The sequence below is a fragment of the Fundulus heteroclitus genome, chromosome 15 (assembly GCF_011125445.2).
Source record: "Fundulus heteroclitus isolate FHET01 chromosome 15, MU-UCD_Fhet_4.1, whole genome shotgun sequence".
Classification (NCBI taxonomy): domain Eukaryota; kingdom Metazoa; phylum Chordata; class Actinopteri; order Cyprinodontiformes; family Fundulidae; genus Fundulus; species Fundulus heteroclitus.
In genome coordinates this window covers 23,985,247-24,008,394 of record NC_046375.1, presented here as the reverse complement: position 1 = coordinate 24,008,394, position 23,148 = coordinate 23,985,247, and the positions used below count along the sequence as shown (strand labels likewise).

The window sequence follows — 23,148 nt, the reverse complement described above, 5'->3', positions numbered from 1 at the left end:
GGCAATCCTGTGAGAAAACCCAGAAGCTGCAAAAGACCTAAGCTAAGCCAGAGGTTCACATTCCAGCAGGATAACAAACCTAAACAACCATCCAGAACTAAAATGGAATTATTGTGTTAGAGAAGCCAAGTAAAAGTCTAGACCTTTATCCAACTGAGAATCTGTAGGATAACTTGAAAATTGCTCTTCCCAGAAGCTGTCCATCCAGCCTGACTGAGTTTGTGCTAAATGGAAAAGTGCACAAAACTCCACAACCACGCTCTGCTTTGTGTTGGTCTATCAAATAAAAATCTCATTAAAATACACTGAACTCTGTGTTTGGGACCTGACTAAAAAGTAAAAAAGGTCATGATATTTTTTTTTTTTTTAACAAGGCACAGTTGAGCTGGTGTACAAGAGGAGCATGCAAGGGATAGGATAAGAAGATGGCATAGAGTAGGAAACGCTGTGTTGACGCTTAAAGGGAACATGTGGAAGAGGAAGACAAATGTCCCTGCGCATTTCCCTTTAAGAATTATAATGACACATCATACAAATCCGACAAACATATCACCATCAACAGAGGTTTGTTGCATGTATGGAGACAAACGTGCAAATGTTAAAAAAGAAAATCCTTATTTTCGGATATTTTAGCTCCAGGATCTGCATTTTGAAGGTTTTTACACATCCTGAATGTTACAGCAACTCAAATAAGTGACATTTAAATAAAAAAATAAAAAAAGGAAACCTTTCTCACCTTTTTTTTAAATGCTCTTGAATCTGTAAAGGTTTTTTTAATCAACTTTATTGATCAGAACATTAATTACATGTTCAAATAGGAATCTCCACTTTGCATTCTTACAAAAAAAGAGAAATAAAATAGTTTATACAAGACATCAACTTAACTTGTGCAAGGCACAAGAGTTTGTTTGTTTGTTTTTATTATTATTAACATCATATATGACAAACATAGTGTCGGCATCAGATGTACACAAATCTGAAAAACCTGAAGAAGCCGATCCAACTTGCTTCCGCACTTGCAGAGAAAAGACAATAAAAAGAAAAAAAAATTAAAAATAAATAAAATAATAATAATAATAAAAATATTAATAATAATTAGGGGTTTTCCATTAGTCTCAAACTGTTCACCATATTATACAGTTCTGCATCTTGTTTTTTGTCCATGAATTTCAGAGATAAGAAGAGATGGCAGAGTTCCTTGTGAAAAGTGAGGAAAGATGGTTTGATTTTAAGAAAACGACATTTGTGAATGAAAAACTTACCCATGATAATTATTACATTTAGTAATCTTTCAAATATCTTTTCTTTTCTCAGAGTTCCAAAAACAATGTCTTTTATAGAAAATTCAGGTAAACTTGGAAGCCGTTCTGGGTCCTGATTTAAAGTTTCCTGCGGGCAGTTCCTGGTCAGACCCCGCCCACTCTTCCAGCTCTGTCTGCGGGGCTGGCGCGTCGGCTCAGGTCAGCCGCTGGGCTTTTTTCTTCTTCAGCCCAACATGAAGGAGTCCCCTGGACGCGCAGGGCTGGATAAACGGCAGCTTTAGCAGGCCTCTTCCCCGCGTCTTGTTGAAGGGAGGCGAGAGTCCAGGAGAGCGACAGGTGCACCGTCCGCAGGTAAGAAGGCGTCCCTCCTGCCTCTCAGCGCTCCTGTTTTATTCTAACACAGGCCATCCGCGATGAAAGGCGTGTTTTCATCCACCAAAGTGTCGTACAAAGAGTCCTTCTCCTCTGTAGATGAGTAGGTGCATTTATTGATTTATTTGATTATCTTTAAGAGGAGTTCAGCCTGCAAAATCCACATGCATGGGGGGGAGGAACTTTTAAAGTCTGAAAAAACACCTTTAAAAGCAGAATTCTCGCCTTAATTGTTAATATACCATATATTTTATGATTTTTGTTAGTGCTCACGGTCGGATATGTACTGTCTTTATTTGTGTTGCCAAACAACACAGAAGGAGGGGTGATGGCACACCCAGTGGAAGAAGCAGCTCTTTTCACAGGTAGCCTCAGTACAGGTGGTTGGAATTCCTTTCAGCAGCTGTCATTGGAGGAGGCAGTGGTTGCGAGTTTGACCACATACCATGGTCCCTGGTCACAAGGGACCAAGGCAGGCGACTCTCTTCGTCTTTGTTTGACAAGTGGAGGAATTTGGAATATGGACAGGACTTTTGTTACAACCAGAATCTAGTTCTACGTTCGGTTCGCAGAGTAAAACCGAATCCATTCGTGTCCTTTGTTCCCTCATGAGCAAGTTATCGATCGTGCAGCACTTTTTGGGAAAAGTCTTTTTTTTTTTTTCTTTTTTTTTTAAACAACAACCAAATAAATATAAAGATCAGTGAGTCCGTAGTCAGTTAGCATCATCAAACCTTTTTAACCTGGAACAGGTACCAGACATAAATGTATTTAATTCCCTCCTCTTCTCTTTGCTCAGGTAAAATGTGTTTTTAATAGAATTGTCAAAAATAAACAATAACAACAACACTTAAGGAGCCTAAACGTTTGACAATTTTCCTGTGAGGGTTGCATTTATAATCGAGGCCACCCTTAAACCTTTGCAAAGTTGGTGTTCCTCTTTACCAAATACTGGGTTCTCTTTAAAAAAAAAAGAAAAAAAGATGTCACTATTGTCATGTAAATGAAACAACATTCATTTAATCTGTCCCTGTTGGTCTGGGAGAAAAACTTAGATCAAGCTGCAGCTTTATTTCCCAGTTTGTTTCTGTTGTACTGCTGGACTCACTCCCTGCCTGCAGCAGGCTCTGGCGTTGCAGCCGGGGTTCACAAACGATTCTGCATAATCAGCTTTTTAGGTGTAAGGTCAGAGAGGTGCACGTTTTGATGCAAGGTACCCACAGAAGCAACTGTGTGTAACAGACATGTGTCCGTGCATAATTCACATGAACAAACACACTCTACTGTCACCAAGCACTCGCATTTGAGGGCAAAAACCTGCCGAATAGAGCAATGTTTAATTACGCCAGGGAGAGCTCTGTCCTGCATTAAAGCTTTAGTAAGTTCAAAGTTCTCTGTAGAGCTGCTTTCCTCAGTGCCATCTAAAACCAATTTAGCCCCTTTTTTCTTAACAATGTACTTTTCAGTGTGCAGCATTCAGACGTCTTGTATTGATTTCTTGTCGTTCGCCCACAGGGTTAATCTAACACTCAGAAGTTATGTCGGCGGACATTCTGCAGCGAATCAGCACCCTGACGCTGAGTGTCAAGCAGCTCGGCCGACTCCCTCGCCTCTCGGACCTCCTCCCTTCCTCCCTGCCGTCGCCCCGCCCCACCGTCTCTGCCTCCCAGGTCCCCGCCCTGTTCCAAGAGCCCTACATCCTGACGGGGTACCGCCCCATCCAGCAGGACTGGCGCTGCTACCTCCTGAGCCTCTTCCAGTGCCACAACGAGTCGCTGAACGTGTGGACTCATTTGCTGGCCGCCCCGGTGCTGCTGCTCCTCTGGTGGGCCAACGCGGATGCCCTGGGGTACGCCTTGGATGCGGCCTCCGTGCCCCTCGCCCTCTTCATGGCGTCCTCTCTCGCGTACCTGTGCCTGAGCACGGCGGCTCACCTGCTGCAGTCCCACTCCGAGCGGGCGCACTACTTTTTCTTCTTTTTGGACTACGTGGGCGTGGCTGTGTACCAGTATGGCTGCTCGCTCGGCCATTACTTCTACTCGTCTGAGCAGGGGTGGAGGGAAGTCGTCGGGATGCTGTTTCTGCCCGGGGCCGCCTTCTTCGGGTGGCTCTCCTGCGCCGGCTGCTGCTTCGCCAAGGCCAGGTACAGGCGGCCATATCCGCCGCAGCGTAAAATCTGCCAGCTGATCCCCACCAGCCTTGCCTATGTGCTGGACATCAGCCCCATAGCCCACCGTCTGCTCTCCGCCTCCTGGACGCAGGAGGCCTCCCTCCCCTTCCACGCTCTGCAGGTTGCCTCGTTCCTTCTGGCCGCCTTCTTCTTCTCCTGCCCCGTTCCGGAGCGTTTTTTTCCAGGTCGCTGTGACTTCGTGGGCCAGGGTCACCAGGTCTTCCACGTGTTCCTGTCCCTGTGCACCATGTTCCAGTTGGAGGCGTTGTTCCTGGACTATGCCAGGCGGCGGGACACGGTGCTGGACGTGTTCGGAGAGAGGCAGCTGTGGTGGGCTTGCGTCTCCTTCCCCGCTCTGTGTGTGTGTTGCGTTCTCACCGCTCTCATCGCCATGAGGCACATGGACAAAGAACTGCAGAGAGCAAATAAGGACAAGTGACAATGTGCGTGCGCAAAAAAGAACCAATGGAATTGTTAGGATACTCAACTGAAATCAACCTTCTTAATTTATGTATTTAAGCGGCTGTGTCTCTGAAGAATGTGATTAATTTTATTATTCAAACAATAAAGCCATTTTTAACAGAACCAATGCTGGTCCAGTTGTTGGGTCATCTGAAAATTCCTATTAACTATTTAGCTGGTGCTCCTGATGGTCTGCTAAATGTCTGTGACGGATGGAAACATCAGAGATCTGAGTCCAGAAGACCGCAGTCATAGGAACAGCAAAGATACTTTAAATGACCGTCAAGTTCTCAGGGTTCTCCTAGAGAAGTGGTTGCCAACCCTGGACCCCAGGGACCACTGTCCTGCAGGTGTCTCCCTGCTGCCACACCGCTGACTTAAATAAATGGATGATTAAGAGCTTCTGCACCACCTGAAGCAGAAGCTCTTAATCATGCAATCAGGCGAGCTGGAATAGAGACATCTAAAGCAGGTAGGACAGGGGTCCCTGAGGTCCAGGGTTGGGAACCACTGCTGTAGGAGAACCCTGAGAGCTTGAGGTCCTTTTACAGTAAGAAGGTTCCCCACTTTGAGAGGTGTTCCCAAAGTGGGGAACAGGACCACCCGAGGGGTTGCAGGACACCTCTTGGGGGTTGCAAGCCCCCAAGAGGTGTCCTGCAAAAAATGACAAAAGTCCCACTCCTCAAATTGGTGGCCAGGTCATGACGTGATGCTGGTGGAGGAAAATGTTTTCTTGACTCGCTCCTCCAAAACACCCCAAAGTGGCTGAATAATATTTAGATCTGGTGACTGTGCAGGCCATGGGAAATGTTTAACTTCACTTTCATGTTCATCAAACCAATCTTTCACCAGTCTTGCTGTGTGTATTGCTGCATTTTCATCCTGATACACGGCACCTCCTTCAGGAATCAATGTTTGAACCATTGGATGCACATGGTCCTCCAGAATGGTTCGGTAGTCCTTGGCAGTGACGCGTCCATCTAGCACAAGTATGGGGCCAAGGGAATGCCATGATATGGCAGCCCAAACCATCACTGATCCACCCCCATGCTTCACTCTGGGCATGCAACAGTCTGGGTGGTAAGCTTCTTTGGGGCTTCTCCACACCGTAACTCTCCCAGATGTGAGGAAAACAGTAAAGGTGGACTCATCAGAGAACAATACATGTTTCATATTGTCCACAGCCCAAGATTTGCGCTCCTTGCACCATTGAAACCGAGGTTTGGCATTGGCACGAGTGACCAAAGGATTGGCTATAGCAGCCCGGCCGTGGATATCGACCCTGTGGAGCTCCCGACGGACAGTTTTGGTGGAAACAGGAGAGTTGAGGTGCACATTTAATTCTGCCCTGATTTGGGGAGCCGTGGTTTTATGTTTTTTGGATACAATCCTGGTTAGCACCCGAACATCCCTTTCAGACAGCTTCCTCTTGCGTCCACAGTTAATCCTGTTGGATGTGGTTCGTCCTTCTTGATGGTATGCTGACATTACCCTGGATACCGTGGCTCTTGATACATCACAAAAACTTGCTGTCTGGGTCACAGATGCGCCAGCAAGACGCGCTCCAACAATTTGTCCTCTTTTGAACTCTGGTATGTCACCCATAGTGTTGTGAGCATTGCAATATTTTGAGGAGCAAAACTGTGCTCTTACCCTGCTAATTGGACCTTCACACTCTGCTCTTATTGGTTCAATGTGCAATTAATGAAGATTGGCCACCAGGCTGTTCCAATTTAGTAATGAAACCTCCCACACTAAAATGAGAGGTGTTTCAGTTTCATTGTCCAACGTGTGTGTGTGTGTGTGTGTGTGTGTGTGTGTGTGTGTGTGTGTCTATCTATCTATCTATATATCTATATCTATCTATAGATATATATATATATATATATATATATATATATATATTAGTCTGGTTGCCCTCTGAGGCAGCACACAGAGGAGAGCACAGAGTGAATGAGCAAATCGGGGTTATTGTGTTCAGCAGAGTGGACAAAGCAGAATCTGGGGTTTAGGTGAACAAAGGGGTTCATTCATCCCAAACACGGACTGAATGAGGGCTTGTTGGCATATCAGACTTCAAGCGGGTGAAATGCCCGATCAGCCCAACTTACAAGAAATTTGTGAGCAGAAACGTTTAACCTGGTCACAAATTCTCTCAGCGTGTGTAACAGGTAAGCAGTAAAATGACAAGGCAAGCACAGATCTTACTCTACTATCCTGTTACATGAACTTCACATCCTGAGCTCTGAGCACCCAGGTACAGTTATTAAACAGAAGCCGATCCTTGTAACCCAGTCAGCCTGTAGTTGTGTTTCTGTGTGGTTTTACCGGTTCTTTGCAAGGTGAGACTTTTTGTCTTGAAAACATCCTGACGCAGAAGACACACCTTTAGTACCAAGTATGTGGAGTTCATTCTGGCAGGTTTCAGAGAAGCCCCGTCTCAGAGCTCCTTCTGAAGAAGCGATCTATCTGTCAGCATGACGGCAGATTGAAGGACGCCATTCAGCTTTGTCAGTGTTGTACCTACCATTTACCTGGGAAGGCACATGTGCTAAATGTGACTACGGCTCCTTTTTAAGCCGTTGTTTTATGTTTAAAACTTTGCACTGGCTTAATGTGTTATTGTGCGACATTCAATATTCACTTAAAGTTGTGTAGTAGTTCTACTACTTTTTGTTATTCCAAACTACCTGCTGGTTGTATTTTTAAATCTGACCAATGAGTGTCGGGTTTATGTTTTTTTTTGTTTTTTTACAAAGTAAAGGACGTTTTGACCAACGGCTACAATTATGTAGAGAATTTTATTATTAAATGTTTTGTTACTTGAGATATAAAGTATAAATCAGTGATGTATTCCTGCAGAGGCCGAAAAAACCCTGCAACAGCGCAGCGGAAACGTGTGCGCTCTGCAGTAATCCGATTTTCCTCTGTCGGGTTAAATAAACAGAAGGTATTTGTTAGCGGGATTCCTGAGTCCACAAATCAGGCTTTGGGGATAGCGGAGAGAATGTCCGAAAGGATTTTTTCCTCCATGTCCCCCGCTGTGGCAGAGCGCCCACCAGGCTTCCTTTGCGGTCACAAACACGGTTCAGGTAAAGTTCGTGTCGCCTCTGGTTTCAGCAGAACGTTAGGCCAGGTTGAGGCGATGCAGCTGAAGTTTATATTTGAAAATATAACGGTGAAAAGATGAGTGTGTGTATCAATATACAGACTATATTTTAAAGCAAACTTATCATGCACTTAGTCAAACACGTGGACACACCTTTGTCTCTCAGTGACTTTTCTTATCTGTGCTACTTTGTACATCGTAGATGCATAGTGAAGACAAACACTGCACAGTTGTACCTGTTATTTATGTATTTATTGAACATGAAAGTCCCCGCTAAGACAAAGCATCCCAAACCATAATGTGGCCATCTTTCATAGCATTCCATTTGTTTATTTTATTCTTTATTTCTGATTTATTTGTTTATTTTATTCTTTATTTCTGCCCCCCCCCCCCCCCCCCCCCCTATGCATCTATAACAGCTTGGAATCTTCTTTAATTTTGAGTGTGGCTCTAGATCCAGACCTCCATGGGTTAATACATTTGATTTCCATTAATTATCTTTGTTTGTCAGCACATTCAACTATGTAAAGTATTAAACAAGAATATTTCATTCACTCTGATCTAGGATGTGTTATTTTAGCTTTCCCTTTATTTTTTGAGTGGTGTATATTAAATACCATATTAACATTTGTCCTCTATGACCATGGTGTATAATAGTTAACAGCTAACTGTGTACCCTCACTACAAATGCTGTATGAATGCATGTGTGGATGGGTAAATGAGGGCACAGATTGTGTTAAGTGCCTTGTGTTGAAACTGGTTAAATGGTATTAACTCAATTTGACCACTAGAGGGCTCTAAACCTAAAGGTTTACATAGGGTTTCTTTCTCTGAGTCAGCATCTACTCACAGCTCTGAGAGTGGACAGCTTTCAATTCAGTTCAGTTTCAATTCCCTTCCTATTTATCAAGCTTATTTACAAAGAGGTCATTCACTACACGTCATCTCAAGGCACTTTCCAAAAAAAAAAAAAAAAAAAAAAACTTTCAGGACAACACAGGCTTGTCTATTAACACAGAGGCAGATCGCATGAAACATCCAATAAGAAAAAAACGTTCTAGCTCCACATAGTTTCTTTTATCTAAAGCGTCTTATAAAACAGCAGAACGAGGGATGCACAGAAAACCGAGGACAAAATTGGCAGGCACGTAAACGAGCCACTTTTGGTTATACCAGCTCAGTGAGATCATAAAAAAACCTTTTTGTAACGCAGAAACAGGACGCCACCGCCGCGTAAGAGTCGAGCGGAGGAGTTTTTAAGCTTATATAAGGGAGCAGTAAAAGGTGTGTGTTAAAGATCAATATTGAGCTGTTTGTATGCACTACACCACCTAGAGTCAGACCTTCTTGATTAAAAAAAAAAGGCTTGTCCTACTTAGGTGACTGCTTCTTTGACCAGAAAAGGGATTAAAACATCATCAGATAAAACCATTTTTATCTGATCCAGTGTGTCAGTCTGTTGGTCTGTCTGCTGTTCAACAAGATGGGGAGGAGGCAGTGAAACTCTCAAGGTTGGTACCTGCTGGCAATGATGTTGGCGCTCACTTAAGATGTATCTAAGCTTTGGACTTGCTCAAACTTCATGGCACCAGGTCAAGTTTCTCTTTTTAACGCTGGTCACACGTGGCTTCACATAAAGTCCTGGTCTGGTTTAAAGCTCTTAGTAGTTTTAGTAACGCTGCACCACCCATGGTCCCAAGGAGTTTCCTCTGGACCTTTGCTGCCGTCATATACTAGATAGAAAGATTTACTAAGAACATTCGATTTTCAACTTTTTGCAGTAAATATATAAACTGATCGAGAATTCAAAACCATTAAAAGTGACTGATCTTTTCCTTCACTGGTTTTGTAGTTCAGTCCTAAGTTGAATGGAAACTCAGCAGAATTGTCATGCAAATAGCATCCCGGTGACATCATTTCCTGCTAATTACATGTAGTAAGAAAATAGTAGAGAAGGGCCACAGTCCTGGCATATTTGTGCAGGAGTGGCTTGAATCCTTCACTGGTATGTCACCTGCTACACCCACAAACAAACACTGTCGAGAGATTCTTGTCACATTTCTGCGCAGACGGTTCTCCCTAATCTCAGCACTTAGACATTACAGGGCCTGATCTCCTTCCTCGCTGTTATTAAGCAACACCAACACGCTCTCGGATGCCTTCAGTGGCTCAGCTTTGGGGGACAGCGCTGAGAGCGCGGCCGCAGTAATCCAATTAGACCCGGGTTCCACCCGCCGTCCCGCCCTGAGCCGTCTCTGCAACGGAACAAAGATGCCCCTTTTTATCTGTAATTTCTGCCTTGTGAGAATAATTTCAGCGGCCAGAGCTCCGACAGAGTGGCGGAGAAACGACAACTGGGACAAATTTATACTGAACATTTAGACGAATCCTTTTACAACAAAGAGATTTATTTATGTAAGGCATGCAATAACATGATTTAAACCTATATTGTCATAAATCTTCCTTTATAGCTGCATCTTAATAAATTAGAGTGTCATCAAAGCTACGTGAATTTCAGGTGTTCTACTGAATGTGGCTCACAGATAATGAAAATTTCAAATTTGGCTTCATAGAATTTAGTGTAATGAGACTGATAAAAAAAGCAGTTTAATACAGAAAGGATCTGCTGATGAGTAGATTTGTGTACTCAACAATATATGTACTCAGCACTTAGCTCCTTTTTCATCAATTACTGCATCAATGCGACATGGCATGTGCTCAGCAGAACCACAGGCTTGTGCTGAGGTGTTCAGGAAGCCCAGGTTGTTTTGAAAGCAGCCTTCGGCTCATCTGCGTTGTTGGTTCTGGTGTCTCTCCTCTTCCTCTTGACAACACATCATAGATTCCCTATGGGGTTCAGGTAGGACCAGTTTCCTCACCTTGCCGAAGGAGTCAGTAACTGTGGTCGTCAGTCCTCCCTATAACATGGATATAATTTAACATTCCTCAATTAAAAAACATTTTTTATTGGACTTTTGTAATATTCTAATTATCTGAAAAACTGAATTTAAAAACAGTTTTTTTCAGATAATTTGAATTTTTTTTAATCTATGAGCCATAATCAAAACGATCAGAAACAAACGTGTGAAATACCTCACTTTGTATTTCACACGTTTCACATCACTTTGTCCTTAATGAATCTATATTAAATGACTGAAATAAATTAGCTTTTTGATGGCAATTTAAATGGACCACGGTGTCCTTTTTATTTGTAAGAATAACCTCAGAGAGTCCATTGAAGAAAGCAACCCAGTCTCCTTTTCTGCTGCTAGGGTGTGTTGTTGTTGGCGTGCGTTTATGTTTGCCAGTGCTCATATGCGCTAAGTACGCGTATCCATTGATCAATAACAGAGTACACGTGGGTCAGCGTCCACAGCAGGGTCACCTCGCAGGTATTTTATACAAACGCTTGACTTTTAGTCAGCTTAAACATTCCATTGATGAACCTGTTACAGTGCCAGGTGTTTTACTAGTTACACATTTTGAAAAAAGTACATTCCTGCGTTCCTCGGGGGCCCCCCAGCATGACAGCTACCAAGGCGTTTGGCTGCGGAGGCAATTGAGATGTGATAAAGCAGACAATGGCGGGCCTCTGTCAGCACCTCCTTCACAGCAGACAGGATGCCAGCGATCAGAGTCCCTCCCTCACCTGCCTGAGAGCTGCGAGGCCCTTAAAGCAGAGGCAGCAGCGTGACTGACAGCCAGTTGGTGAGAGAGCTTCACGGGAGTTTCATCAGAGCCGAGCTGCAAAGAATGTAAGTCAGACCCTCTGGACTGGGTTTCCCTCTCTCTGTTTTTTTGTAGGTTTGGGCATTTTCTTGTTGTTTTCCTTTTAAAACTGCAAAGTTTTGCCTTTCCCTATGTCAGATTTCTATCTGAAATGTACATGCAGTTTTGTTTGTGGTGGATGGGGAGCACTTCTTGCTGCCTTTGCATAATATTTTTAAATTAATTGAACCGTACATAGTTGTATCTCCTGTTTATCGTATTGCAGTGGTGTAAACCGGAACGCTTTGATTACATTTGTCCAGATGTTTAGCTAAGGATTGGACCTGTGCCCTGCCAACAGACAGGTGTTGGGAATTTGAACTACATAAATGAACTAGGATGAATTGTAACGTGTGATCTGTTGAATTTATATCCCCGACAGAGCGTTTTGGGACAACATGGCTCCAGTAGGCATGGATGGCGTTGCGGGCTGGGTTTCGTCCCCAGAAGTGGGCATCATCTTTTTGGTCGCCTTCCTCATCCTAAGCATCACTCTCCTCGCCCTCTGCACCCAATGCAGGTGAGAGGACAAAAAAAACGAGACTTCAGTTTCAATCTGTTCTTGTTACGTCAACTCTGGCTTTCTCTTGTTTGATGAAAAAGAATAATAATTAGAGCTGTTAGCTAAATGCTTTTGCTGCCTCGTTGTGTAGCAGGAATTACAGGAATTAAAACAGCGTCAGCAAGAAAGATAAACCATTAAATTGAGACCAAGAAGTTTCTGTTTGGGGCGGTATGCATCACGGGTGATTCATATCTTCTCTTCCTAAAGGGCTTTAATTGTCGCCCGTTCATCTGAAAGCGCAGGGGAGACTAGTCTGACCTGACAGGTGGTTTTCAGATGAAGGGCGTCGGCAGGTTGAGGAGGAGAAGGAAGCAATCAGAGAGAGAGAGAGGGAGGGTAGCCGGGCCTTTGTGTGTAAAGCGTGAGTGTTGCACAACCGTAGCACACATTGTCGGCATGTGTTTGTGTGAATTACTGCGGCTGTCACACCAAACATGCCAGCGAGAGACACGGAGGAAGAAAACATTGACGGCTGTTTTTTTTTCTCTTGGCAGCTTGTTCTTGAATATCCGGCTGATCTGTTTCTGGTTTTTGTTTTTCAGAGGAAAGAAATGGTTATTCAACTGAACAGATCAGCTGATAGAATACTAAAAAAAAAACAACAACAAACCAGAGTGGCTCTTTAGTTAGGAGAAAAGATGTGATGCACAAAGGTGTTTTGCTTTATGGTTATCCAGGGAGTGTCTTTGAGACACCAGTTCTCATTTACGAGACAGACCTGCTTTAAAGGGACAGGTGGGTCTGGATAACTCTCTCGGTTTCCTAATTGAAACCTGGATTAGATGAAGGCTGAAGCTGATGGCTAATCCAAGGAAGGCTAAACCAGAACGGACATTCTGACATCTTAAAAAAGCAAACTTAAAAACATCATAGTCATTCCTGCGAATTGCATTTTATGAACCAATAAACTTTTGGCATATTTGCATCAGGCTGTTATTTATTGCCACGTCAATCATTATTTTCAATTGGAAATAGATTTATGAGGCGGCGCTCTGCTGCCTGACTGGAACACCGACTGAGAAGCGAACACGTTTCTGGTGTGAGTTACTGTCTGATATGAAAGTAAAGTAGCTATAAGTGTTTAAATGAGCTCCATTTTTGTAACAGCCATACTATTTTGTTAGCTAGTCACCATGAACAGAAACCCTTTACATGTTTGGTCTAACAGAGGCCTGAGAACATAGAGGACCTTTGCCATCCTGAAACAGCTCCGATCTCCAAAACATCATGGCAGGTTGTGCAAATGCTGCTTTAAAAGCCTTTAAATCATTCTAACTTTTAGATTTGCCGGTTATACAGACAGAAGCTTGTGATAATCTATGCAGGAAATTGAGAAAGGAGGCAGTGCCACACCAACGAGTTTACTGCAGAATTGGCTACTCTCTGATATAAAAAGCAAAACTGTTTACAGTGAACACTATTTGACGGCTTTTAGGCTGCCCTGGTTTTCTGTTAAGTAGCTACTCTGACTGGAAACGCTTTGCTTGGTCTGTTCTCCACATGGTTCAGACTGGAAGACCACTGGTAGTGCTTAACTTCATACTTTTATTTTCTGCACAAATAATCACTGGCTTCAGTGTAAATATGCAAATGTAATGAAGGTCTAATGGTTAAAAAAATAGCATTTACATAAACTGCTAAAACTTATTTTTAAGAGGGCATTTTGGCTTCTTTTAGATGTCCCAAGATTCAGAGCTTTTGAAGGGAGGTTGTCTTTTAAGGTTATTATCAGGTAATATCTTAACCAGAGTATATAACCCTCTTGGCATTAATTGGCCCTATAGGCTGAGGCTAATGGCTATAGCCCAAAAGGGGGGGACATCAAACCCGACTTATACTGTTTTAAAATAAACTTTCCAACAGTATTTGATGAACTTTTAAAACTTTATCGTATTCACATTGGGTGGTTGTTTGAGGTATATCAACCCAGGAAATGGAGGTAGGAGGCAGTGCGCCACCAGTGATCTTCCTGTGGGAAACATGGTCTGGGAACAGAATACGTGAAGCATTTCTGACAGAGGTTCTGATATTAAACAAAAACAGTTCAAAGCTATAGTCCATCTTAAGCACTTTTCTTGCCCAAGAAGACTTGGCGATGCTACCTCCATTTTCCTTCAATGTGAACAACAGCCTCATGAAAATATGCTGAACATTTGAAGGTTTTTGGAACTGAGTTGCCATGATCCAATTTGACCATTCTAAAAACTGGAGTCGTCTAAAGATAGAAGAGTTTTGGTCTTCTCTTTACTAGTTAGAAAAAAGGTTTACAAATTAGAAACCCCAGATATCCTATTAATTAGTTTAATGTTAGCGTTGATTTGTAATTCTAAATGTTTCGAGTTGGGTCTAATGAACATGGAAGTCATTCCACTGAGTCCTGTCATTTTCGCTCCTATCTGGTTCTTGAGAGTAGCCAAAGCAGAGCAATATTCCAGCACAATACAAATAAGTCAAAATGGATCGAGCATTCTCTATATTTTGAGGCTGAAGGTTCGTTTCTGTAGAGCCGCTAGTAACCTGAAGCAGCTGAGTGAGTAATTCACCCCAGGCTGGGCATGGTGTCGACACAAACGGGAATGAGCAGTTCAGTGCGCTGGAATGGTGGATGGGCAGTGAAGCAGCAGGAGGATAACTATCACAGGTACGCCGAGATTTATGGCAGGGAGCAGGAAACGACTGTGAATAAGTCAATAAGACTTACAGGTGAAAACGAAGGATGATACAAGGTCCCAGCTCTGAGCTATGAATCAAAATGTCCTGGTCAAGTAATGCCTGATCCATAGAAAGCAAACATAGAGTGAATCATGAAAATGTCTTCATTGCACTTGATGATCAACCATGTTTTTCACATTTTTGCCGTTTCTGATAACGCTCATCCTCTTTTGCTTTTGAACTAACTTTATATTAGATTAGCTTGTTTTTTTTTCCATTACTTTTAATTGTGTGAAACTCTGCCAATGTCACGCCCCAATTTCCCCATTGTGTGGCAATAAAGCAATTTCTTACCTTACCTCTTTTCTCTTACATCTACAGAAAGAGCTTTGACCCGAACGATCCAAAGGTATGAGCACCTTCCTTTATTCCATCATTCTTTCTTTCTGCTGTCACGTTTCTCTTCATCACTTGATCAATTATTCTCCAGAGAAGCACTTCATGCATCACCGCACAGACATGACAATCTCCCTCTGCTGTAGTAATCTAGCAGCTAATTCACAGCACTTAGTGGCTGGTCAGCAATCGACCAGAGGATGGATGAGGTTTTGAGACCGTGGCTGCTGCTAGTCACATAAGGTCTAAACACCACAGGGTCATGACTATGGAAATGGAGCTCACTGTCCGTAACTAGCTGAGACAACTTAAAAACAAAGTTTTAGAAACACTCCGCAATTCAGTGATGATTTTCTGAACTGGATTAATACTTCTGTAGATAAAAAATCTTTTAATTACTTTAATAATTACAAAATCGATCTATCTATCTATCTATCTATCTATCTATCTATGAAAAAGGTTATAGAACCTAGCTGTTGACATTCATTGTAGAAAAAAGTACTCAACGTCTAGTGTTTGTATGAAGGCCGTTCATTAATCACTGACATCGCTTACGGGTGTCATTCATTTGTTATAAATAAAGACAGAGATAATTCAAGGGCATAGCTATTTAAATATGTGGCGGGTAGGAAATAGGCGTACGTACTTAGTGCCTATCTATTGAAGTAACATTAATTAAGTAATTGTTAATTAGTCTGTCCGAATTACCCATACGAGTTACTGAGCAGGGCTGCTGATGTTCTAGTGAGAATAACTGAACCGAAGTTACTTTGCTGTGCAGGCAAACCAATCCTAATGTTAGGGTCCAGTTCGATTCAAACTATTTCCTAATTTACTACAGTGCAGGAACCTTTGACAAATAAAATAAAATTCAGAAATTATACGTATGTATACGTATGTAAAACAATTCTTAGTATGTTTGACAATTTTTTTATTTTCCAATATATGTCATTATTACATTAAGATATTTATTAATTTATTGATTATAATTGGGACATTTTCAAACAACTTTTCAATTATATGTTTATTTTTTACGTTCTAGCATTTTAAATAATAAATGGCTTGTACTTGTATGGCGCTTTAACTAGTCCGACAACCCCAAAGTGCTTTACACTACAGTCATTCACCCATTCACACCCTGACGGTGGTGGGCTACAGCAGTTAGTAGCTACCATACATCAGTGCCAACCAGGGCCGGATTATCCATAAGGGCCAGTGGGCCAGTGCCCAGGGGCACCAACCATGGGGGGGCACCACATGACACATGCTTTAAAAATATATTTTTCATAAATTGTTATATTATTTACTTGAAATTGTTGAAAGACCATCCATTATTCGTTTTGTGAACACTGATGTCACAATAATAATAGATGATAAATAAATCAAGATTTTTTTGATTTCAACATTTTAAAATGAGATATTTGAATATTGCTTACTGCTCATATGCCTACATGTAGTTGTGTAAGTTAGTAAATAGTAAATTACATTACAGAAATCCCTTTGATTATGTCTGATGTTTTTGACCGGAGGACAGCACGGGTAAAGGGGGGGGGGGGTTTGAGGTATACCACATTGTCCCAATATGGGCCTGGTGCCAACAGGCACGTCTGACTACCGGCAGCAGGCAGGGTGAAACGCTAACCCAAGGACACAATGACTGAGACGGACGGAGTGGGGGATCAAACCGGCAACCCGGCAATTGCAGGACAAACTCCCTAACTCCTGCGCCACTAACGCCATTATTGAGTTTCTCACAAAACTAAATAATAGTGAAATCTGTTGAGAACTGACGGTCTTTCTTTTCACCACGCCCCCGTCCGTATCTTAGATCATCCAATCACTTTTGCTTTGTGTTCTGCTGTTTCTAATACCACACTGAGGTGTGGCACCATTAAAATAGATCGCTATTGGCAAGCCTGAGCAGAAAGTATAAGCTAAAATATTGGCATCTTTGTCAAGGAACAGAATTTAGGAAACAGCTTTGAAAGTTTAAAGCACTGACTGAAGAAAGCAGGAGCGCTGTGAACTCCCAGGCAACAAAACCAAAGGGAAAATACTGCAAACCCCCACATCAGCGATCAAGGAAGCATTACTCCTAACCAACACATACCAAACTCTTGCACTTGTCAATGCCAAAGGAGTGACAGCCACCCACTCAGACAGACAGCTGCAGCTTTATCAGATGCTGCTGTAGCTTGAAATGTCAAACGCCCGGAGACAGCACATGCATGACTGAAGGAAACTGAGATCACAGCCTCTACAGAGAAAAAACCTCCATTGATGACTGAGCGGAGGTATTTCATTCCTCTCTGCTTGTTGCTGCGTTCAGGTGCTGTGGTCAATGACCTTACTCTGTGAGTTTGAGCTGGAGGCGTTGCCGCATGCAAGTCATTTAGGAAGCTCCAAAATGTTGCAAGAGTCTCTTGTTGGTGTAGCTCATCGTCCTAAATCAGTTATGTAACCGCGCGAGCTGACAGACTGCAGGCAGATGTAGAAAATCTCAATAGACTAAGAAGCTGGGGATGAGAAACATACATCTGAAGCCGGAGTTAAATATTTTTTATTTTATTTCACTGTTGTAAACTTCAAACCACTACACGGGACGACCCTACAGTCTTTAATCTCTTCCATCAATGCATTTTGAAACACCAATTGAATACAGATAGCCTTTTCACTACAGCTACAGATTTTTTTTAAAAGACCTTCATTTAAGATTCTATTTTAGCAGTCAAATTTCACCATTTTAAGCAGGTTTTACAAGGGTAAAAATAATGGCTCTGATGATCACTTAAAATAATTTCAACACACACACACACACACTGAGCCAAAAGATCCTTTGTTATCTTTGAGTCTTTGCACAAGTTCAACAGAAAAGGTCCAGAAGGCTAGCTTGTAGGAGCACTGTTAGCAGGGCATCTGCAGAGCTTCTAGTCATTTATTATTATTATTTCATCCTCAGGAGACCTGTTGAGGGAGAACTTGCATTTTCAGTGGTCCCAAGGAGTACACAATAGGTTAAAGTAAAACAAAGATAACAGCTAAATACTGATGACAATGACGGTTTATAAGATGGAGGATTGAACATTGAAACTGAGAAAGAGGAATCACAGGCGTCCGTTCAAAGCTTTGCTCTGGCACATTCCAATAAGATATGGATCTGACCCACCCTGTAGGGATTTTTTGAAGTTTTTGGAACTTAGCCACAATTGAGATTAGAATGATTGTAAAGGTATGACAAAGACGCAGAGTGTTTTTTTCTTCTTCTTCTTCTGTTCTTGTATTTGGCTTGTAAGTCAATCAACAGGCCTATTTTTGATCCATTACCCAATCATGTGTACCACAGAAATGAGCAGTGAGGAATCTTAAAACAGGGTGAGTTCCTGCCCCTAGAGGTTTAAGGGATGGCTTCTCTCACATAAATTACACCACCGTAGTCCAGAACAGAAAGGGAAACTGTTGTGTCAGTGGTGAAATTAATGTAGACAGAGTGGTGTCATCAGCAGAAGGACATAATTTACAATTTAATAATGCCGTGGCATGAGTCCCTTTCAGTCAGGAATAGCTAATGTTTGCAGGACATTGTTAACAGATGCAGTAAAATCGCTGGCATCCCTTTTGATGAGCTCTAAAATATTAGATCATTAAATAAAGATTATTGTATGCGATGCTGGCATTCCACTATGGACTGAGTTTCAACTTTTTCCATGATGGCGGAGAAGGCCACTCTGTAAAATCGATACTATTCCAGCATGTAGGACTCAACTGTCACACATTTTTTGTACTGAAAGATTGTTGTTGATGTTGTTGTTGTATGCTCTTTTTTTTCCTGTGTGTAACTGCTGACTGTGCAGAAAATTGCCATTTGGGGACAATAAATGTTAATTTAAGTTTTACCTAACAATTGTATAATGGAGAGGTTATATTAATTGTAAATTGTTAATTCAAATGATCTTAGAATAGAAACTTGAAGAATACCATAGAAAATAGGGAAATGAGAAGGCTGAACATTTTCTACATCACCGTATTCCAATCTTACAGAGATAGATCCAAGAAATCTACATGATTAGTTTTTTTGTAGAAACCTTTTAATATTATCGACAACTCTATCTTAGTGACCCTTTGTTAGTTTTAAAATTATTATTCCAGATCCTAACCAAGTAATTATCTCACCTTAGAAATTGTTTTTAAAAACAAAGTAAGTTGCTGCAACTTTGCTGAAATTGCTTGAACATTGTGGCTTTAGGAGCTTGAAAAGGATGTTTTGCAAATGGGTGAGTGAAAAGAGTAATAAATGTTGTTTAAAAATACATAAATATATGTCAATTTTTAAAATATTTTAACTTAAGAAAAATAAACCGAATACTGTATGTGGTCCTTATTTGGTTCTAAAATAAGGTACATGAGAAGATTTGTGACACTCATGTCTGTATGGAGCTAAAGCTGTCGCTAGTTCTTACAGCTAACTTGAAACATGACTTCATTTATTGGTTTTATATTTACTGCCCTTCTGAATAATCACATAGTGACATTGTTTACACTTTTAATTTATGTTTTGATGAAACAAGAGCTAGCATACTTTCAGAATTCTGATGGACACATTTAGCTTTATTTTTAAACCATGTTTTTACCTGTTTTTTTTACTTAACAAGGTGCTTGCTGTACTCAGTCTTTTCAAAATATATGTAATGCTCCAATTCAAACATCTATTCTTAGTATGTACTGTGGTTTTACTGCCTTAAAAACGTTCTGTGTGTTTCTTTGTAACAGAATAGAAAGGCCAATGAGAACACAAACGGAGAAGGTAAGTTTGCTGTAAATGGAAATAATTTTAGTGTAAAAACATAAAACCGTATGTCCAAGGCACTGACAGTTGCCTTCTAAATTTTCTAATCCAGGTCTCGACTTCCAGTTGACTTGGAGGGATCACAAAGACATGCCACCATCCTCACTGAAAAGACCCCAAGCAACAAACGAGCCAGTCACCCTTTCACCCCAACATTGATGTCACAAGCACGCCTCAAGTAAACCTAATTTCTCGGACAAGAAAAAAAACCAACATAATCTCGTCATCCAGTTTTCCTGACCTGACATTGGACCAAATGGATAAATGGACAAAAAAGGGGAGACGGAGTGGGAGGAAGACCTGGGCCTGTCCTCGGGCGCACTAAGCTAGCATCCATCCAGCTAGCATTTTCTCACTATGGCAGGCATTTACTGATTTGGGCAATTTTTTTTATGAAAGACTTCCTTTGTTAAGTTATTTGTATATCAGACATCCAATTTCTATCTGCTCTTTGATGTGAACAGAAAATAGGTTTCTGGTATTTACCTATGTATATAGCTAGCAGAGCTGTTTCAAAATATGTTGCTTGAACAACAGTATGTAAGTGTAAGAATATGCAACTGTGATCAATGAAAAGTAGCAACCCCCCTTTTTTTTGCTTTAAATGAACTTTTAGAAAAGTGGTTAGGTTGTCCAGTCTTTAAGCTAAATCATCTGTGAGTCATTTTAAGACGCTGTTAGAATCATCGCGAGTACACAATATTCCTGTTTGGTGCTATCTGCTATCTTGTCATGTAATATCTTATTAAAATAACTTTTCACATGTTTGCTCAGTACAGTAAGCTGTTTAATATTCTTCACCTGACGTCACACTATTACATTTCTGCTTTGCATTCCAATGCCTTGGGTAACTAAAGTTGAAGCGCTGCCTTCACATGTGACACTGTAGCATACATAATTTGATCACCAGCCAAACCAGATTGCCATTAAGGTTTTGGACATGTCAATAAAGTATACAGCCACAGTGTTTACATGGCTGCTACTCAAACATTGCAGCAATGACCCAAAAATAGCATTACTTATTTCCACAGAACCCTGTGCAAACACTTGTTCTGCACTGATGAAGATTCACCTCAATTCAGTCTTGTAACCTAAAGTGAATGCATGGCTAGACCCCCTTTCAGGTTAATTCAGCAAATAAAAATCTGAATAAGTATACTGCATGTATACTGGGATCTAGTGTGTGAATGACACACACTAGATCCCAGTATACATGCAGTATTCAGACATTAGGGGCACAAACTACAGTGGCACAAATACTTTCAAAGCGTAATAAGATTGGACGTTCCAGATAGTCGCTTTCATTTCCTTGAAAGACTTGTGTGTTTTTCAATACACCACCATAGATGGCAAGATAGAAAATAATGAAAACCATCTTCATTGTAGAATAAATCCTTGCTTCCCAACCATTTAAGGTTCCAACCGGTGGTTATGTTTATCTTTAGTCTACGACAGATCACTCTGAAATTGAATTTGCAACAATTTAGAAGCACGTATAAATTTGAGTGTTTGATAAAAAAGAGTGAATGTATCCATTTGTTTCAGTTTTGGTAAACCAACAGAGTGACGACATAGTTTTTATTTTTGCACAACGGCTTGCATAGGGGAGGAATGTTAAGTTAACCTTTGTGGAAGAAAAAGCAACAAACTGATTAAAATTATGTAAAAAAAAAAATGCCATTAGCTAATTTTCTTTAAAAAAAATGGTTTGGCAAAGATACATTTTGAAATTTTCATTGTAGTTTTCCATCTACCAATTTTTTATTTTATTTTTTTTATTTTACTGGAAAAAAACAGACATTTACTGCTTGTTACAGAAAGCAACTTTAGTTTTATTACTCCCTCAGCTGAGATTCTAAAGCTTCAAGCTGTGTTTTGCAATGGGCTGGGTTACTTTCAGTATAGGTTCTTGCTACAGAAGCTTCCCTGCTGACCCATTAAACGTTTCTGCTCCTTTATCGGCTACTGATCTAGCCGCTAATAAACACCAGAAATGAGATTTACATTTTCTTTTCTGGATAACAAATGTTTCATGCTCTGTGAAGCACTTAACTCTGGATGTTTTTCTCAGTTTGTATCACAATCTGGAGGTCATCCTATTTTACTTATGTTTTATGCATTTTAGCGGTCATATCACTTTCTTCCTGTTCCAGTGGTTGAACACTGCAGCCTCCGTTCTGGTTGGGTGAGGTCTATGCTAAACGTGAGCTGTAATGTAAACGGACTGTTGATTTCACGGGAGAGCCGACAGGGACCTTCTACAATTCAAAGAGAAGCAAAGACTTAGACTTAGACTTAGACTTAGACTTTCTTTATTGTCATTTTGTAGCACAGAGTGCATACAGAACGAAATTTCGTTTTTTCATACAGCTCAGAAAGATTGCAGTAACTCTACAGGATACCTTGCAGTGAATTTACAGTACAGGATAAGAAAAATGCAGTGGTAAATCACAGTCAAATACAGGATAACTTTCAATTTAACTTTCGGATAAAGTGCAGCAGTGAGCAGTAGGCAGATTGAAATGTAAAGACAATGTAAGCAATGTAAACAAATATGCAGTAAGGTGCAGCAGTGATTTAACAATAGACAGTTGCATTGTAAACAGTTTTGCAGTACGTTTCCGGAAAAAGTGCAGCAGCGATATTGAAGGATACATACAAATGTGCAAATTAGCGGGTCGAGTGTGGTACTCAGTCCGTTTTTATACTTCAGCAGTTCAACAGTCTGATGGCAGCAGGGAAAAAGCTTTTGCAGAACCTGGTGGACCTGCAGCGGATGCTGCGGAACCTCTTTCCAGAGGGCAGCAGGGAGAATAGTCCATGGTGGGGGTGTGAGGGGTCTCTGATGATGTTACGGGCTCGAGACACACAGCGCTGCGATGAAATGTCTTTAATGGACGGAAGAGGAGCCCCGATGATCCCTTCTGCTGTCCTCACCACTCTCCTCACGTTCTTCCAGTCGGAGGCACTGCAGCCTCCACACCACACAGAGAGACAGCTGGTCAGAATACTCTCTATGGTGCTTCTGTAAAAGGTCGTGAGAATGGGCGGGGGCAGGCGGGCTCTCCTCATCCTCCGCAGAAAGTACAGTCGCTTCTGTGCCCTCTTCACCAGTGACATGGTGTTCATAGTCCAGCTGAGGTTGTCGGAGTCCAGCTGAGGTTGTCGGGATCACAAGGTCACAAGGCTTGAAAGCAAGGTGGAGTCATCATTCCTGTAATGCCTGTTGTCATCCCATCCGATACCGCATAAATCAACTGACCCGTTTAAATATGACAGACCCGAGTGAGAGACCTGTTCGTCAGTGAGCCTGATCTTTCTGCCACAGTACAATAAAGTATTGAAGGCTATGAAAATCCAGACTTTACACTATTCATGTTTTTTGTTCGGATCTCACCGAGGAAGGACAAAGGTACAAAAGAAACGGTGACAGCAGAAACTTACTAATTTAAATATGTGCTGGGTTTAGGGACACACAACTCTATTTTCTAGATTGGTTTATTTATATTTTATTCCAAACAAAAAACACTTGTCTGAGTTTGGGTTCTG

The 23,148-nt window shown here is 41.5% G+C and overlaps 1 protein-coding gene across 1 annotated transcript; it reads left to right on the top strand.

Annotated features, from left to right (window-relative positions):
• Positions 1 to 1,408: 1,408 nt before the first annotated feature.
• On the top strand, positions 1,409 to 4,389 carry paqr8 (progestin and adipoQ receptor family member VIII). The gene is made up of 2 exons (XM_036147688.1): positions 1,409 to 1,613; positions 3,150 to 4,389. The coding sequence occupies exon 2, from the start codon at positions 3,173 to 3,175 to the stop codon at positions 4,241 to 4,243; it is 1,071 nt and encodes a 356-aa protein (XP_036003581.1). The 5' UTR covers positions 1,409 to 1,613; positions 3,150 to 3,172; the 3' UTR covers positions 4,244 to 4,389.
• Positions 4,390 to 23,148: the final 18,759 nt, after the last annotated feature.

Coding starts and splice junctions, on each gene's coding strand:
- paqr8 (XM_036147688.1), top strand. CDS start 3,173: ATGTCGGCGGACATTCTGCAGCGAATCAGCACCCTGACGCTGAGTGTC.